General features: G+C 35.8%; 1 protein-coding gene across 5 annotated transcripts in view; it reads left to right on the top strand.

Moving 5' to 3' along the window:
- EYS (eyes shut homolog) overlaps nucleotides 1–19706 on the top strand; it is a 797842-nt gene that overhangs the window by 572773 nt on the left and 205363 nt on the right. For all 5 annotated transcript variants that reach the window (XM_064412283.1, XM_064412282.1, XM_064412281.1 and 2 more), the window contains one exon: nucleotides 11080–11192. In XM_064412283.1, the coding sequence (XP_064268353.1) occupies nucleotides 11080–11192 (113 nt within the window). The remainder of the gene's footprint in view (nucleotides 1–11079; nucleotides 11193–19706) is intronic.

Genomic DNA, 19706 nt, shown 5'->3' with positions numbered 1-19706 from the left:
TCAGCAATCTCTCTCTGCATTCATTCTCAGTAGAGGATCTCCCATTCTCATTGATCTTCTATGTAGCAGTTTCCATTATTTCAGTAACAATAAATTAACTTTGTGTTACTTGACAGCTTTGACATTTTGCTGTGTTGTTTCATTCCTTTTCCCAATAGCAAACAATGTAGCAGAGGCAGATTTTATAGAAAACTGCAGTTAATGGAGGCCATTCCTGATCCCTGGCAAATAAGCCCTTCAGTGCTGTTTGCTTAATGACTTCACTCTAATCTAAGCATCTGAATGTAGCTATTGGGCATGCAGGGAATATCTCAGCCTGAACAGTGGTCAAACAAGACATTTGCCAAGCCAGCAGGAAATGCACTCTGCTCTGAAGGTAGAGGCTGACAAAGCTGCTGTAATATAAAGAGTCATTATTAAGAGAAGAACATGATGATCACATTGTAAATTTGTGATTCTTGGTGTGCAACACAAAAAAAAAGAGCAGAACAAAGGGACTGGCAGCTGTTCTACATTGGAAATGCAACTATTATTTCGTGCTTTTTCACCTAAATGAAATGAGATTTGGAAATAAAAGAATAGAGCAGGAGGAAGAATCATTTAATGAAATGGAACTGTGGGAAACATTAGCACAAAATCTTTAATTTCCAATTTTATTAGTATTAATGGTAATTTTTTTGAAAACAAAAATGAGTAAAGATAAGTTACTCTATTGATGCCTATCTCTCTCTTCTGTGGTTTAAAACTCTCTCTTTACCTGGATTTTACTTACTTTACTGTGCTTGTGATTACAAATTTCTGAGAACCATATATAAAAATACAGCAAGCTGTTTTCTCTGTGTATATTAGTAACAGAAAAGATTTATATGTGATTGTGTCACATCTCATTATACAGATTCTTATACAAGGTTACAGAATACTGCTTTAAAGACAATTGTTTTCAGCATGGGCTGAATAGTATGGGAAGAAGTAAAATTAAAACATATATAGAATGCATTTAAAAAGTAACACAAGTTAATTATAAGATGAAATGCCAATGTAAACCTGAAATAATGGGAATATCCTGACTATTCATATAAGCTAATGATGTTTGCCATTAGTGAGCTCAGAGGTAAGCCAGATCTGAAAAATAATGCTACTGCTTTTGTCTTACAATCAGTTTGTGAAAATGAAAATTGTTTTTCCATTCCATGATCCTACTGTCCATCTTGTATGTCCATACAGCAGAGTACCTTGAAATCCTTTAACTGGTTTTGAGGAGAGGGATTTTGATTATCCAGACATTTAGTTAAAAGTGATTCCTGATTTACAGCATAAATGAGTGCATGAATGCAAACCTCTGTGTCCCTGTGTGGGAGCATGGACATGTGCATGTGTGTGTGTGTATTCATATATGAAAGCTTATTCATTATGGCTACTGAAATTCCAATAGCCAAATCATCATGTGGAAATTCCAATAGCCAATTCATCATGTGGAAAGTCTTCTACTAACATGAAAGAAGAAATATCTGAGATCATCAGGCATCCTGTGGTTTGCACAGGTTTACAGGAAAGAGTATGTAGATTTCTTCCAATAAAGAACCAGGAGGTCCTGGTGGAGAGCAAAATGGACATGAGCCAGAAGTGTGCCCTTGCAGCAAAGAAGGCTAATGGTATCCTGAGCTGCATTAGGAGAAGCACTGCTGGCATGTTGAGGGGGGAGATCTCTATCCTGTGCTCAGCCCTTGTGAAGCCACACCTGGAGTGCTGTGTCCAGTTCTTGGCTCCTCAATCCAAGAAAGATATGGAGCTCCTGGAGAGGCACCAGTACATGGCCACAAAGTTGGTTAGGGAATGGAACATCTCTCCTGTTAGGAAAGGCTGAGAGAGCCAGAACTGTTCAGCCTGGAGAAAGCTCTGGAGGAAAACTCACCAATATTCTACAAATATCTGAAGAAAGGCTCCAAAAAGGGCAGAGCCAGGTTCTTTTCAGCAGTGCCAAGTGACAGAACCAGAGGCAATGGGCAGAAAATGAAGCACAGGAGGTGTCATACGGATATCAGAACTTTTCCACTGTGAGGGTGTCTGAGCACTGGCACAGGTTGCTCTGATTGTTATGAGAGTTTCCATTCATGAGATATTCAAAACCTGTCTGGACTTGACCCCAAGCTATTGGCGGTAGGTGGCACCTCTTCAGGAAGGAGTTGGAAGAGGGGAACTACCAGAGGCGCCTTCAAACCTCTGAACCTCAGCAATGGTGTTATCTGTTACTGTTCTTTTTCTTATCATCCTGTATTGGTTGCTACTATGGAGATGTAGGATACATGTTTAGTGTCTGCTGAAGATGGTTCTTTACCCTCATCTAATATTTCTGTTTCTAAGCAAATGATAGGAGAAGAAACATGAATTATTTCACATGGTCAAATGCACTTTGATGTGGCAGTAGAAGCCTCATTGGCTGCAGAATAGTGGAAAGGAGGGTTCTGAGTATTCTGAGTACCAGATCTTCATATGGTTATTTATGACACTTGTAATCTCTCTGAAGACTGAATAGAAAATTAAATTATTTTATCTTAGTAGGATACATATTGCATGAACATGAGTTTTTTTTAACCTCATTCAAAGGGCTTTTAATAGCATTGACCTTTTTTGACTTTTGGAAAGTTTTGGGGTTTTTCAATAAGAAAGAATATACTTGAAAAGGAATGCAAATGCATTGAATCTCTGGAAAGGGAAAGTGGCTGACCTTGTGGTGTTGACCTTGTCCTGCATAACAGCCTGGCGTATGTTGATAGTAAAAATGGAAGAGGTAAGATTTCATCTCGAAAAGAATAGAACAGGTGAGCATTCAGGCTTACAGCAGTGTTTGGGAGGAGAGGAGGGAAGTCACTTCCAGAATCTGAGTGATGGAATCAAGTAAAGGAGCAGTTTAGAATCTGCCATGAGTGTTTAACTATGTGTTTTCTTTTATATAATGAAGAACTTACTTTAAATTAATATGCGTTTTCTTTTATATAATGAAGAACTTACTTTAAACTTCCAGGTTTTAAAACATAGTTTGATTTCTCCTCTAGATCATATAGTGCATAATGTAGTTACATGTGAGCCCAATCTTTTTGCTTACTATGGTTTTCCTGGGGACTATCAATTCCAAATAAAATTTGTAAATGCTTTAGGCAAAGAGTCTAAGACATGAAACTCATGCCAAGTATGAGGATTTTAGAATTAGGTGTATCTTTTGACAAGTAGATGAATAGTATACAAGTCAAGGTGGGGAAAAATAAATTTAGAGCTAGAGCAAAAGGAAATGCTCCACAAAAATCAACACCAGAATTTGGGAGTGAGTGGGCAGTACAGTTCAAAACTCCAGGTAAACATATATTGTCATAAGTGTCTCAGGACTGCATCTCTCAAAATGGAAATTCAAGGTAAACCAAAGGATTAGGTCACCAAATCCAACTGCTTACTGAAAGTTTGTGTTTCCTCAGAGATATAAAACACCAGATTATATGTCCACTTCTCAGCTGTGCCAAGTTAAACTGCCATTAATCTAAATCTATGTTAATATGATGAATTATAGGTACACTTTCATGTTCTATGTTTGTCACAAGGGCAGTAACACCTTAGTGAAAGACAGAGAAGACAAAAAAGAGTGATAACCTGTCAGTTGTTTCATTAAAAATTAACAAAATTTTAAAATTGTTAGTTATTGATAGAGCTAATTTGGTTTATAGCACAACAATTCATACTGTTTTACAACAGTAAGATAATTAAATGCATTTTGGAAGTCTATGGATTCATCACCATTTTGGCACATTATGGTTAATGTTTTATGTGATCTGTCTACTGCAGATACACCTCTGATTACATAAATACATGTGTCTAACACCTTGGTCACATTGGAATGCCAACATGCTCCTTTGTTATGTGTCAGGCAGCTCTCCTCGTTACCATGTTCTTAAAACTGTAAACCACTGCTTCTCACCTGATCCTGATATATGCCTTGTTGGATTCTCTGGAGTATTTTGGGGAAGTGAAGGCATTTATTGAAAGGCATAGTGTGCCAGCTGTTATATTCCTTACCTTGTGTGTGAGGAATACTGTTATCATGCAATACCTCTTGTCTTAAGAAATTGTGCTAGGAAAAAAATGTATTTAAGATGTACAAAACCAGACAAACCAGTTGCATATATTTCTAAAAGGTGTACTGACAGAAGAAAAGCACATATTATGAAAAATTATAAAGAAATTTATCTCCTCTCACTCTTCTTCAACAAAGAATTTTCAATTTTCTTAGGAGTCTGACAAAATTAGGTCCTTCTGAATATCATATACCATATATATTCATTTTAAAAAAGCCTCTTTTGTGAAAAGACTATTTTATTTTCATTTTTATAGGCATATTTTTATTTTGAAGATACCCATTTTTTTAGATTAGGTGTTATCTCTTCTAATCAGACAGATACACAACTTCTTGTTAGAACTCTTCCCTTTTTCATAACTCAACATCTATAATTCACTAAGTGTTTCACACTGGATCTTACTTTAGAAATAGAATATTCTGACTTGAAAATGACCCACAAGAATCACCAAATCCATCAGCATATAAACGCATATGCTCGATACAAACATCCCTTGGGTTAAATGTTTCTAGATTTGAGTGATTGGCTATTGATTGGACAAGAACCACAGCTAGAGACTGACTTAGACTGCTAACTAGTTCATGGTGATGGACTCAGAAGACCTTTCCCTAAATGCTGGAACGCTGTAATGTGTTAGCAGGTGTGACTTCAGTGTCACTCTGCAAAGGTGAAGTGCAAGGGATATGAACTGATTTCCACACTTTGATAGAGTCTGCACTATTCAAGAACGGTATGTCCATTTTCCAAATTTCACTCTACATTTACTAGTCCTCTCAGGCCAATATATTTTCCATGTTCCTCAGGGACAAGATGTCGTAAGATGTCGTACCACATTAAACAGAGAGAATTGAGAAAGATAAATTACAGTAATTGAATTTATTAATAATTACAATAATAAATGCAGTAATCAAATTATGCATTATGGTTATAAGCATAAACACTGAAATTGTTTACAAAAGGGGCAGACATTGCTAGCCACAAAGCTTAGAAATATCCTTCTTCACATCAGAGTTTTTATATCCCTTCTGAAATGCTGCATTGCACTTGTTACAGTGCAAGCCAAGAGCAAGTTTAAAATATAAGGATCCTGGCCAAGGATGAACTTTCATAAAAATGGTAAGGGAATTTCTCAGTAGTCTTGAATCTTTCAGACTTACTGATTTTAATTAATCCTTCGTGGTTTAACGAACCATTCTGAGCAAAACTGTCAAGATCATGGAATATTTACAGTGAAGCTCTTATGCACAAGATTTAGACTGCCAGTCAATTTAGATGAAAAAATTATGCAAGAGGAATGTGAATGTCAGTTGTGTGGTTGCCCCTGAGTCTGGGACCAGGCAGATGACCAGTCTGGTTTGCACTGTGAATCACAGCAGTGCAGGAGATGGTTTGACAATTCAGACCCAATGAGAGAGGATAGCCTCAGTTACCTGCTCTACAGCACAAGGGACTGGAAGAACTATTGACTTGCTGGTTTCACACAACAGAGCTGTCAGGGTTGCTACTTTTCTAACCCCTGATTTCAATAGCTAGAACAAATGAGACATGAAGAGCAGAAATGTAAACCTTACCACACTAAGCAGTTTAGGGATTTATTTTCTCCCCTTCTTCTGCCTATATTATTGTGTTTTACCATTCTTGTTTCATTCAAATTCTAGTGATAGGATTCGATATCCATGGCAGATACAATAAAAGCAGATTCAAGGTAATAACAGTAAATTCTTTAAAAAATTCTGTAGAGGTAGATGAAAAAATCTGGATTTCACTTACCACTTGAGCTCCATTTTGCTTGCACTAGTATAACTTCATTAAAATTATTTTGGGATGCTTGGCTCAGTATCACAATATCAGTGTAAAATCATCTATTGTATTTAAATATTAATTGAATGAATCTTCGGTGTTATGTATAGGTTTATACAGTATTTCATTTCATAGTCAGTATGAGTTAGGATGGAGAAGATTTCAGTTCCTTTGTGTTTCACCCAATTTATTGATATGATAGCATGTAGGCAATTTTACCAGTGCATATTCCCATTTTGCCTTCCTATTTCTACACTAGTGCCAGGACAGAAGCTGAAGCAATATTCCCTCTCCCATATTTTAAGTGTTTTCTTTTATTACTTTTGTTGGAGAGCTAATACTACTTTTTCTTTTCCTACACATTTTGAAATGTCTTTAAACTCTTTGGCTTATAATCCATTATTTAACAATAAAAATGCTTGTGATTTAAAATTTGAACTGAGTATGGAAAGAGTTATTAAAAGTAAATATTAGGAAGTGAAGTAATGAACAGTATAGATACATCACAGACACACACTCCCCTGCCATTGTCTACTTCAGCAGGAGTTCTCAAAGGGAGGTACATCTTTCTCTCATTAGTAGCTATGCAAATTGACCAGACAAGCCTTGTCAATTTTGCTTGAACTACCAGAGTAAAAATTAATAAGGTTTAATTTTTATCAATTGATTTTTAAAAAATTTAAATCAGCAAATTACATTTTTCAGCAAGGTGATGCCTGAGTCACTAATGTTGATTTTTGACAAAGTCTTGAAAACTTTTGGGCTTGAAGAAAGTACACGTTCCATATATAGCATGTTGTGTTGAATGCAGGCAAGTTTCAGTGTACAGTAAGTGAAATATAAAGGCAGAATAATATCCTATTGGATTAAGCCCATTCTGATTGTCTTGCTGCTAATTTGATAGTCTGTATATTTCTATTTTGTGCTGTATATAATTCAGTAACTAAGAGAGGAAAATGGGTTTTAAAATTACACCTTTAAAGAACAAATTCCAAATTCTTCTTTAGAGGGAAGCATTACCACCACAACCCGTGGAACTTAGATGTGGGTTTTTTCTTTGGTTTGGTTTTTTTAAATATTTCTTTTGATTTTCATATTTTCCTTTAGTTGGATTGATATTGAAGTTCAGTTGCAGTAGGCTTCAAGAGCTTACAACTGAGATGGTTAGACAAATTTTCATGGCAAATTGAAAGAAAAGACAGAGGTTAAATTATAGCTTGCTTAATGTCAAGGTTATTATGACTGTTTCATATTATTCTAATCACTTGCAGAAAACAAAACTGGAGTAAAGACGTTGTTACCTAAGTTGAGGTGATTTTTGAGTTATTAATTTCCAAATGGTTCACCATGGTTTTAGTAAAAACAAGTTCAAATTTTATTTGAGTATTCCAAACTGTGCACCTGAGTTATTTTATTTAAGTTTGAAATATTGCATTTATGCAATATTGATGAGAATTCTACAAATCAGACTCCAAAATCAGACATATTTCAGGAATCATAAAGATGTGGAAGATTACAAAATAGTGTATTCTGGTACACTGTAATATCTATTGTGAGAATATTTAAGATACATAACATTTATCTTGACTGGAGACAAATGAGGAAAGATTGTGCTATGCTTTGTGTTCTTTCCAGTTAATCATACTTTTCAAATAAATACTCAGATCATAAGCCAAAAATTCATTATATTATTTATGAATCAGTAGTGAATTGACAGCATGTAAGTTCATTTCATTAGGAACTCATTCTAGGTTAATTCTATCTAGCAGCAGCTTAATTTGGGCTAGTCAGTAAGGGATGTTAATAAATTATTTGGCATATATGTGTGAACTTTTCCTACAAGGTAAGTATCAGTACTCATTTTTGTCAAGTATAAAGGGCGTTTAAAGAGCATGGTTACTATATGTCAAACATATCTGAATAGATTGTGAATAGCAAATTTTATTAAACTAAATTTCTGGTGTTGCTCTGGCCCTGACATTTTCAGACAATTTAAGTGTTACAGTTTGTCAGCATATTAATGTATTTTTGCAAATGGAAGGGAACTCAACTATATGTGAAGTCTACATTTTAATATTCTGCTATACACAAAAGGTATCTCTTCTAAAATGTAGAAGAATAAAAGTCGCTTATTTTAATTATATATACCAAAAGCTCTTATTCCTATATATCTCTAAGATATTGATTTTTTGTAGAGATAGCATGGCAGAACAAATGCAAGTAACTATTTGACCAAAATATTTATAATGTAGTTATAGTTAAAAAGGAAAAAAATAATAATTTTAAGATTGATTTACAGGAATACATTACCTTCAAAATATACCCATATCAATGCAAGAGAAATTATTAGGGAGTCAGCCAGTAGTGAGAGAAAGGAAACCATGTTGTTAAAATATTCACTGTTATACTGTTTGGGGAACTATGCAGCTAAATGTTGATTTCCAAACTAATTTGCTCTTCAGTGTGCAAAATGAACCATAGGCTGACATAGTGAATTTTCCCTATACCAGGCTCTTGGATGAACTTGGCACAGTAGCTATCATAAAATCTTATTGTACCTGCCCTTTGGATTTATTGATTTCTTTTGTTTTCTCTTTTGTTTGTTCATTTTTACAATCCCAAGAAAAAGGACTATTTTGGCAGGGGTTGGTGGGGGGCAATGTTACAGGTCCCATGTAGTTTCCAGCTCAGAATCCTGTAACCATTTCTGTCTGTGTTCATAGTAAATTTATAACAGATCCTTCATCCTGTTCAACTGAAAATTATTTTATTTACTATTTATAAAAGGCTGGGGTAATAAATAAGAAGCATCTCTTATAAAAATTAAAATGTGAAGCTTAGTAGGGCAAGGCATCTTCAAAGATTATCTGTTATATCTTATTATAATGATGGCAGCAAAAGCAGGCTGCTGAGTGTATGTCCATCTTGGCAGTCCATCACACTTATTTCCATGTCAGAGTGGCTGGAAAAAGAGGAAGAGAAAGAGTGCTCTATTGTTTGTAATCCATATGAATAACCTCTGCCAGCCCTTGTGGAATATCAAATAGGATTGTTTTCTTAATGGACAAATTTAACTTGGACGAGAGTGTTCACATCCAGTTCTTTAATAAGATTTTTGTTTCTTTTTAAGTTCCAGGAAGCTTCATTGTAATCCTCTGTGTTTATTCCACAGAGCAACCATCTTCCCTTTGCCACATTTGAACTGTGTTGACTTTAAATGCCGCCTTATAGATGGTTACATAACTTTCTACATTTTTGCAGTGCAATAATATATCTTTTTTAAAGTCTTCATTTCCTGTAAGCCTTTGCTGCTAAGGAAATAAACAATAAACTATTAGTAAACTCTTTGAGCCCTCCCATGGGTTGGAAGATCATTCTGTTTATAGTGTATGGCATGGCACACTGTGTTATGTTCCAGAGTTGTTGAGCAGTACACAGAAAAGCAATTCTCCTTGCTTCAGCTGTATTGTACTAGTGCAACCTATCTGTCTGTGAGGAGGGAGACAGCTCTTCTTCCCTTTAATATGATTGATTTTTAACCACATTTACACTTGTACCATCCACAACATGATATGGCAGAGTTCCACAATTTAATGTTGAGTTGCATGAAAAGCAAACCCCTTACCTTGTTTTCATCTTCGCACTAATTTATGTCATTTCATGTAATTTTGATTCTGTATGTTGAGAAACTGAAAACTGTATTCATCTGTATACTGCTCTTTTCTGTCTGTCATTGACAGTGAGTTTTCCTGACTGAAGATCCCTGGTCTATACAGTTACTCTGCTCAGAAACTCTCATATGTATAATCATCCTTACATGCCTTATAATTTTGCACATTGTGACACTTTTGAGCATTGTGAAATCCTGTTCTCAGGATTTTGGTTTTGCTATCCTGAGTAGTGCAGAAAACATTAAGCCACTCAAATACGTTGAAGATCACAGACCCTAATACAGACTTGCAGAGAGAATTTCTAGGGACTCTCCATATTAAGAAACCTCACCATTTGCTCACAATTTTTCTGCTTCTGTTTTAACCAGTCTTCTAATTTATTGAAGGCCTTCCTTGTTATCCCAGGGAGACTGAGTTACTTTAGAATCTTTTAACACAGAAACTTGTTAAATTTCTATGGAAATCAAAGACTATGTGCCAAGGCATCCTTTTTCTCATAGTCAGTGCTCCTTCTGTGAGTTACAATTTCTCTTTTCGGAAACCCTCTCAACTATTCCCCTGTATATTACATTCATTTACATGTATGTTAATTCTGGTCTTCAGTGTAATTCATAATCACTTTCTTGAATGGAATTGGGACTTACTGATCTGTAGTTTGAGGTATGTCCTTGCATGCCCTAGTCTTGTTCCCATTTTCAGAATCATACAAAGCAAAAACCCAAGCCCCCTCCCCTTCCCCCAAAAATCCATGTCTACTATTCCCATGGTTTGGATGCCATTTTAAGAGATGGCCACAGTAATTTTCCATAAGAATCCCTGGAAAGAAACACTGCTTGATCTTTCTCCTTTTTTGCCACTGTTCACTTTTTGGGTTTTTTTAAAAAACATTTTCTAGAAGTAAGTCAATTTGAGACGGGTCTCTGATCTACCCCAACAAAAAAGGGGTTCAGTCACTGGAACCTCCCAGAGCTACTCTTCGTTAAATTTTGATTTGGTGAGTCATTTACATTTCCTGCTAGAGCCTTGTCTCTTTGAACATTCCCTTTTCACTTAGCTGGTCTATTATCCCTAAAGCTTTTCTAGCAGGCTTAATGCTCCTGTTGGGCTTTAAAAAAAGCATTTAATGCTTTCCATTATGCTTTCAGCAAATTGTTCCTGAAAATATGTTTTGTTTTTTTTTTTCTTTCTGCAACTATCTAAACCTGACTTCATTGTTAAAAATGAATCCTTGGCAGTGCATAACAGCTTACTGTTCTCTGTGTTTTCAGTGCTCCTGCAGTGATTCGTATTTTCAGTAGTTCCTTAGGCATCTTTGAAACATGATTAAGGGTGCTAGAAAATCTTTTAAGCAGGGAAGTAATACACTTACAAATTTCAAATCTTCCCTGTTTACCATTCCCCATGACCTGTATTCCTCCATAGAAAAATAAATACCTTGATCGCAATGTCAACAAGAAAAAGAACTGTGTGCATTTTTTCTTTTATAGGTTTCTGGACCTGTCTACAATTTCACTGGCTGTATAAAAGTCGTACAAATCAATAACGTCGGACCTTTCAGCTTCTCTAATGCTGTGGGAAGAAGTAATGTTGACAATTGCAGGTAAACTGCCCTCTATGCCTTTCCAAATCCTAAGGAATTTTTTGTGCTGATTTTGCTTTCTTCCTTACACAAGGTGACCATTTTAGATAATTTCAACAATGGCTACAGAAAAAAAAAATCCCCAGAGAGACAGATATCTTGCTTTCTTTAATGCTTTTAAAGCATTTTCTTAATGGAAGATTTTATTTTTTTCAGAGTAGTTCAATTAAACTTGATAGCTTATTTGGAGTGAGTTGTCACACCCTGAATGCTGAAACAGTGTACTAAGAAAGATGATCTGCATGAAAATACAGGACTGGGAAGTGGGGAGATGTGCTGGTTGTGTATTACTTGTGTCTTTGGGACTTTCATTAGTCTTGTAACAAATATGGACAAGGTGATGCCACATTTACTCTACAAGAGATTGTGAGAAATGCTGGAAAGCATTGTTTCTGAATACATTTAAAAACACCAATTGATTTCAGTTTTGCATGTTCACATTGCTGTTGGTCATGCATTGATTGAAATAAAAGCCATACACTGGAAGTGGTGTACATTAGGATTCTATTCTGGAATATGATGGGTTTGAACATGGCAAAGTGGAAAGCAAAGGAAAACAGAGGTGAATTGCATTTTTAGATAATGAAGTCTTTCGGGAGAGAATATAATTTCAGTCATAGGATGCACATGTCCTAGATTCCTGGAGGACATTATATATGGCTTTTAGCATAAGACTTTTTTCCCTAGAATTTATAGAATAGGTCAGTTAATGTTCATGTGCGTGTCCTCAAAAGCTGGTGGTAACCCGCTAGATCATTAGTTAAAGATCGGTGAGATCTGAACCCTGCACTCACCTCCACCTCTAACCCCTTAATGAGCACACATCTCACTCAAAGTTACAAAGGTACAACAGTAAACCGACTGTCTAACAAATTATCTGCCCCAAGTCCCAGGCATTTAAACTTTTGCCAATAAAACTTTGGACACAAAATTCAATTTGTTATGCTTGCAGAGACCGGCCACCATTTTTATTTAGAACAGCAGCTCAGTGTCATCTCCTTGTCCAAGTTTGATGAAGAAATAAATCTTTGTACCCTTCAAGTTCCCCAAAGCATTTTGCTTGGAATATGTTCTCTAAGTGCATTTAGCAAATGGTAGTGGGTCTAAATCCTGCACAAAAAAGAAAACCCTGGCCTTTGTTGTGATAAACCGCAAATAACAAAGAAACAATGTCTCCTCTCCTGCCTTCCTCTACAGTGTTTCACCAGAAATTTTCCTAGTCAGAGCTATGGTGTCTTCCCAAATGAGGGCATGAACTCTCGTGTGTGAAACTATGCCTCTGTTCAAAACAGAAATTCATAAGGTTGAAAGCAAGTGGGGAAGCTATTTCATGTCTTTCATTCAGGTATTAACTTTAAAGAATCATGGTGAAAAAAAATCATAAACCATCTCTGCTGTCTCCTCTGGTTACTAGATTAGGAATTTTTTCTCTATTTTGCATATGCATTAGAGCTTTGATGTCCTAAATCACAGGCAAGAGGCAGTTCTGGTTTTTAAACTACCAGGTAAAAACAGTATAAGTTAAAAATCAGGACTGTTACTGTCTTTTCTACTTTCTTTCATTCCCTTTAATAATACTCTCATTGATACAAGTGCTTACACCCTTCAGCTTTTTGACAGTTTGTCCTATTGAAGATTTTATATAACCATTCTATTAAGTATCAATAACCTTCAACAAGCAAAAAAAAAAAGCAATGAGAACAGCTTTGTCCAGTCTGTGTATATAACACAGACAGAGGGATACAGACCTGAAAGAGGTGGCTTGTAAAATAATAGCTTTGTTCCTTTTAAATTTTCGTTATTATAGAATGCTGTGTTATCTGTTATATTATAATCTATAGAACTATGCACCAAGATTTATTGAGTTTTGTATTGATTCTGATTCTACCCTTCAAAGTTAATCAGCAAAAAATATGGCTCATACTGTATAATACAGACATTAAAGATTGCTTTATTTGAATGAGAACTCAGAGATTACAGTCTAGGACATTTTCTTGCAAATACTTATTGTGCATATGTTTCTGATTAGGTGAGTAAAATGACATGACTTTGTACAGATGAACTGTGGATATAATCTTTTACATAAAAGGTTGTTGAAAGAACAATGGGCCTTCTCAATGCTCTGTGCTAAGGAACATGTTCCCTCTCCCTCCCTGCTTCTTCAGAATGCTGCAGATATGTCTAACAGTGTCCAGCCCCATGCAGTCCACACAGACCTGACACCATCCTGGTCCAAGTCACAGTTATTCCTGTCTGGGAAAAGCTGAATTGCAACAATGGAAATTGTTGTACTTAGTCTAGTGACATTCAGATTAATTTTAACAGATATTTGAAATTATTCTGAATTTCCCTTGATGGGGAGAAAACGCCATAGGAATGGACTGCTTGGTGGCCTGGCAGACATTCTCCTTACTCATTCCTGCCCTGTGACACAAATTTCATGGCTGCTCACACCTGGCAGCTAACGTCATGTTTTGATTTTCACTTTAGGTATAACCCACACTCATCTTGACATCATCAGCCTTTAAATATAGTCTTCTTCCCTAAAAGCACCTATGAAGCTCAGCTGTCATTCCCCTTTTGCAAGACAGGCTTTTGGGGAAGATGGATTTGTTTTGAGAAGCAAGGAGAAAGTGATTGAAGAAAGTTGTTTAAATAGGGAAATAATAGATTATATACTTTGCAAATGAGTAGCAGTGACTACTAAAAAGCATGGTGTAATTTATATTTTATTTTCAAATTTGCATGGTTCTGCAGATGTAGTATTGCTACATTTGGAGCTGCTTAATAGTAGCAGAGAGCTCTACAGTGTGGCAGACAAAGCAATCCAATTTCTTCTGCAAGAACAACCTTGAACTTGTCACTCAGTGGCACTGTTTCTGTTCTTACTGTGGTGGTTTTTCTTTAATTGGCTTTCTACTTATCATCACCTATTTGTAGATTTATAATACTATTGAATGTCCTGCTTTTACATATTTAGCATGCTCTAGTGCCATTAAATTATCCTGCTGGGTTTTGTCCTTGTTGGTGCTCCAGCTGCATGGATTACTTCCTTATTGTGGTCATGCTGACACTTCTTAAAATGTATGGGTTTGTGAGTAAATTTTAAGCTTATGATTTTTTCATAGGATTGAAATTTACTCAGCTGTGTTCTGCCATCTTTCTAACTGTATCTATTTGTATTTTAAAATACTAAAATGATGATCTGATATGTGCAAGGAATATCAAGAGCTTGCAAAAACTTATTTTAGACATAGTTCATTTACCTTCTCTAAGGTATTGAAATCACTACATCAGAACAAGACAGTACCTTTCACAGGATATTATATACTGCATGTCCCTTACCTCAGAGATTTACATTACTGTTTAAAGAATATTCAGAATTAAGAAATGCAAAAAATTACACCATAATATTAGTTTCATTGGCATACATATCTGACTATCTACAATCTAAAATGCTATATTTATGGCAAGAATGTTATTTGTTCTTTTAAAATTCATATTTTTAATGCAAATGTAATACACCACAAGGGAGAGAGAATTTTTTTAACTTGGTAGAGCAAAATTGGAAATGGGGGCATCATGGAAATTACCTTTCATGTCATTTTGGCAACAGGAGTTAAATTCTGCTTAAATTAAAGAGGATTATTGATACAGGCAGCACCAGGCAATTTGATATGATTAAAGACCAGATACTTGCAATAATCCTTATCATTCTGAAAGATGCAAGATTTCTGTGCATGCTCAGAAGCACTGAGATTTCAGATATGTGGCTTTAACTCAGTTAATCTGGCCCAGATCCTTCTGCTATTCACATGCATCATTGTTTAAGCATTGTGTTAATAAGTACACTATTACACAATACTACAAGGACAGAGAGCAGGTAGGAGGGATGAAGTGTGCTCAGAGCTCACCAGAACTCCCTGCCATTCAACGTAACCAAGGTGAAACAGGAAATGGCAGAATAATGGCATAGGCAGGAGGAGTTTGACTCTCTGAGAGCAATATGGCAGCCATAAAGTACTCTGAGCTATGCAGCTTTGGTTTTCAAGAGAGGTTATATTGAAATTGTATCAATTAGTAAAGGTAATCCTCCAACAGGTAGTTTTCTAGAATTATGCTAGACTATATAGTTATGTAAATCTTGTCAAAGTTTATGTTATGATTGTCTTTAAATTATACCTTAGAGTTATCAATATATAGGTACTTTTGAAGGAGATTATATAACAAACAATAGTAGTAGTAGAAGGACAATTGAAAATAAAGGATCCCTGATAACATTTTTTAAGAAATGAAATCTCTATTTTTTTTCTTCTTCTGAAGGAAGATACTTGGAATGTGTTAATGCAATATAAAGATTCTTCAAGTGTTTCAGAAAATGTTACTGGAATAGATTTGCAGGATAAATGACTATCACTTCCAGACAGAGTTCACATGACAGATATAAATGAAGCTTTGAGTCCCAGTATTAAAAGCTGGTGTTTACTGCAGTTCATTTCTGTTTTAGTGCCTGGGAACTATGACTGCTATATATTGCTGTAAGTGTTTACTGTAACAGTTTACTGCATGTACTAAATTCAAAGGTTCCAAACACACACACAGAAAATATACACATATACATATGCATATATAGCTGTACCTATCCAAGCCCTGTTTTTTCATTAAAAAAAGAAAGAATCATATCTATGAAACAGAAAAATACTGTTAACCGTTTTTCTAAGAGAAGTCTTACTGATGGATGCAAATGTACAACAGTGAAATGGATTCTCGGAGAAAAGCTAATAAGTTAAATTCTTCATTACGGCCCATTGGACAGAACTGTGGTAGATTTTTTAAAATATTTTGTTTTCTTATTAATTTATCTTAATATGTGTTTCTAGGCTTAAACTGAGCTTTATTTCAGCAAAAACTCTGATTGTTATTTGCATTTTGGAAAGAGGCTCTTGAAAGTGCATTACCCAAGGTCCATTCCATCAAGAGGACTGATGGGTCTCCTAATATATGGCAATTTTCTCAGGAGCTATGCAATACACTTTGGAGAGCTCTACATGTTTTCAGTAAGCCCTCAGTTCCACTTTTGCCTCAGTCATGCACTTTCCAACACACTCCAAACCATTTCCTGATGTGTGAATACTCCCTTTTCCATTCTGTAGTTTTCTGTGATATTTTACAGGAATCCCCACAGACCACAACACCTTTATGAAATCAGTCTCCTGTGCAATATCTCAGCATTTTTTCCACTGTAGAACTTCCTGGTTTTCAGTATATTATAAAACATCACAACTCAGAGCATCTGACACCAGGCATCTGAAGGTGTTTGACTTCTGTCTTCAGAATGAACTGCATACTTTAAAAAGGGGAAAGTTCATCTGCTGAAAGTTATTTTTCAGTCAATTGTCAAAGTCCTACTGTTACCATTCCACTTTCCAAGTGGTTATGCTGGTGCATGCTGTATTTTAGAGCTCATCCTAAGTATCCATAGATGATTCAGGTCAGCTTGAAGAGTTTCTTCATATGAATCCACCCGAATTGAAAAATTTAACATCAAAAGTACAAGCTGGCTCAAAATCAAAAGGGAAATCACAGAGTTCAAGCTTAAGCTCTTCTGTTCACTTACATCTTAGTTTATTAATAAATGCAAGATCCTATAAAAAACATGTAGCTTCTGTTGTATGTGAGAGACTACCAGTTAAAATCTTACATCCCAACATCTTACTTCTTACATTATCTGCATTTTATCTTCTCCTCAAGAGTTTAAAGTTATGCACTTAATTCTGAATCACAAAAAAAAATTACAGGAATACGCAGTGCCCATCAACATTATAGTAGAAAATTATTAAACGAAGGATACTGGCACTACTTAGTTTTATTTATTCAACAGGTTTTGTGAGCTTTCTCTGGTTAAAATGGAGATTGGACTAAATGTTTTCTGAATTACAGAACTGAAGTTAAAGCTTCAAAAATATCATTCATTTGTATTCACCACATGCATGATGCTCGATATTATGTTAATAACATTTCTCTACAATTCTAACATAGAGCGTGATAACAAGAATTTGATCTTCTTTATGCATTTATTTTGTTACTTTTTCCTCTCTCTCATCTATTGCTTTTGCTCACTGATAACTTTTCTGTGTGTTTGCCTCTCACTCCTTTTCCAGGCCCTGGCTTGCTTTCATATGCTTTCATCCTTTTACTGGGTTTGCCCTTCTTGATTTCCTTTATCTTTTGCATTTGTTTTCAATATTTTCTTTTCCTTTGTGAGTTTTGCCATCCTGTACAATTTCCTTTCTGCTCTCTGTGCATATATGAATTCTATTCCTCTTTTACCTTTTCTTCTTCTTCTCGCATTCCTGTATAGATAATGACTTTTCAGTGATAGACCTCAGTGTTAAAAAAAAAAAGAAAAGAAAAAAAGGAAGAAATAAACAAGTGACATATGTAAACTTCCCTACTGTTATAAATACTCAAAATCACTGTAAAATGTTATACAAGCCCTTTATCGCAATCTTTTGAAGTATTCTGTGAAAATAGTTTCTGATGGATATTAGATAAATCCATGTGTCAGATATATTCAGGTGAGATAATGTGTGTTTGCAAACATTACATTTCTCTACTTGTTCTTGGAAAAGATTGTTTGTCATCAGCATACCACAAAACTATTATTAATCTTCTTTAGGAAAACTCTTTATTTAGAGATTACTAATTGTACTTGGTGATGTTTATCTTGACCTTAATTATGCCTCTCTAACTCAAGGCATATGCATTATATCCAGAGAAAATTGTTTCTTAATTCTGTCAACAGAATTCAGTGGCAGTTATTGTCCATTAGTGTCTGTAATGAAGAATTGTAACGAGATTGTGATTTCTGCTGAAATTGCCAGGTACTTGCATGGATACAAATAAGACAAGTATTAAAAGATACCATGTTTTTTTGTTTCACATTTATCAAGGAGGCATTTGTAAGTAAGGAGGCATATGTCGAGGTATGCATACAATGCCTGAGACAGTGTGTTACTAAAAATAAATAATATCACAGTCAAATATTTTGGAAAACACTCTGACACAACTGTGAAAAAGGAAATATTTTTGTGAATAGGACTCACAGTTATTTTTATAAATGAAATTTCTACTTCTGCTTATGTGTACTTCATTATTTTATAAGGTATTGATTTAATGTATTAACACAAGAGGCTCCATTGATGGGGTGGTTTTGCACTCCAGTCACGACTTTGGATCTATTTTTGTTCATTTATATAATATTTAATGTCTCCAGCTGCTGGTGATTCTTACTCTAGACTACTAAATTGACTACTGGAATTTATAAAGTTTTTTCACCTCAAATGCTAAACCATTGCATATAAACTGGTCCCTTCATGAGTCATAAAATCACACATTCACAGAAACACAGGATAGGTGAGGCTGGGAGGGACCACAGTGGGTCACTTTTAGCGGAACACTCATATTTTAGAACCAAATTTGTTCACAGTATGCATCCAGCCCTGGGGTGCCTAACACAAGAATGACATGGACCCATTTGAACAAATCCAGAGGAGGCCACTACATTAATCAGAGGGCTGGAACACCTCTTCTAGGAAGGCAGATTGAGAGAGTTGGGTCTGTTTAGCCTGGAGAAGGGAGGGCTCAGGGAAGACCTTATTGGACACTCCAGTGCCTGAAGGGTGTTTCCAAGAAGGCTGAGGAGGGACTTTTTATTAGGGCATGTAGTGAAAAGAGGGACTGGCTTTAAACTGAAGATTTAGAGCAGGTGTTAGGAAAAAAGTATTTTCTATGAGGGTGGTGAGGCACTAGAACAGGTTGTCCAGAGGAGCCGTGGATGCCCCATCTCTGGAACTTTTCAAGGCCAGGTTTAATCAGACTTTGTGCTGCCGGGTCTAGTGGGAGGGCCTGGCCAATGACGCTGGAGAGGTGGAGCTAACTGGTCCTTAAGATCCTCTCCAACCCAAATCCTTTATGATTCAGATTCAAAGTATTTTAGGAAGGAAAAATATGAGTTAAAGACTTCTGTTACCTCAAGAGTCTCCACCTGCTATGGCTTATTTACATCGCGCAGTAGATTCAAAGCGCCACAAACTGTGCTTGGTGTATAAAGTTGCTGTATCCGTCCAAAGCACATTCCCAAATCATGGAAGTGAGAGAGATTGCCTGTCAGATGTCTCTTCACTGGGTCATGACAAGTTCTTATGAAAGAGGTAAGAGAGTTAAGGATGTGAAAGAGCTCAGTGGACCAGCACGGGGAAATTCTGGGAGGCATCACAGTCCAAAGGACAGCACAGTGAATGAATCCTCCATACCTGGAGCTTCCTCACTGTCAGGACCGATCAGAATTAGAAGGCTGCTGAGATAGTTTAAAAGCCTTAAGGCATTCTATCAGACTTTCTTACCTGTGGATTATGTGGTTATTTAATGGTTGGAGAGGTGTAGGATTTCAGCTGTATATTTTTAGCTACAGTA

This window comes from Passer domesticus, chromosome 3 (assembly GCF_036417665.1).
Source record: "Passer domesticus isolate bPasDom1 chromosome 3, bPasDom1.hap1, whole genome shotgun sequence".
NCBI lineage: Eukaryota > Metazoa > Chordata > Aves > Passeriformes > Passeridae > Passer > Passer domesticus.
This window is presented reverse-complemented; position numbering and strand designations above follow the sequence as displayed.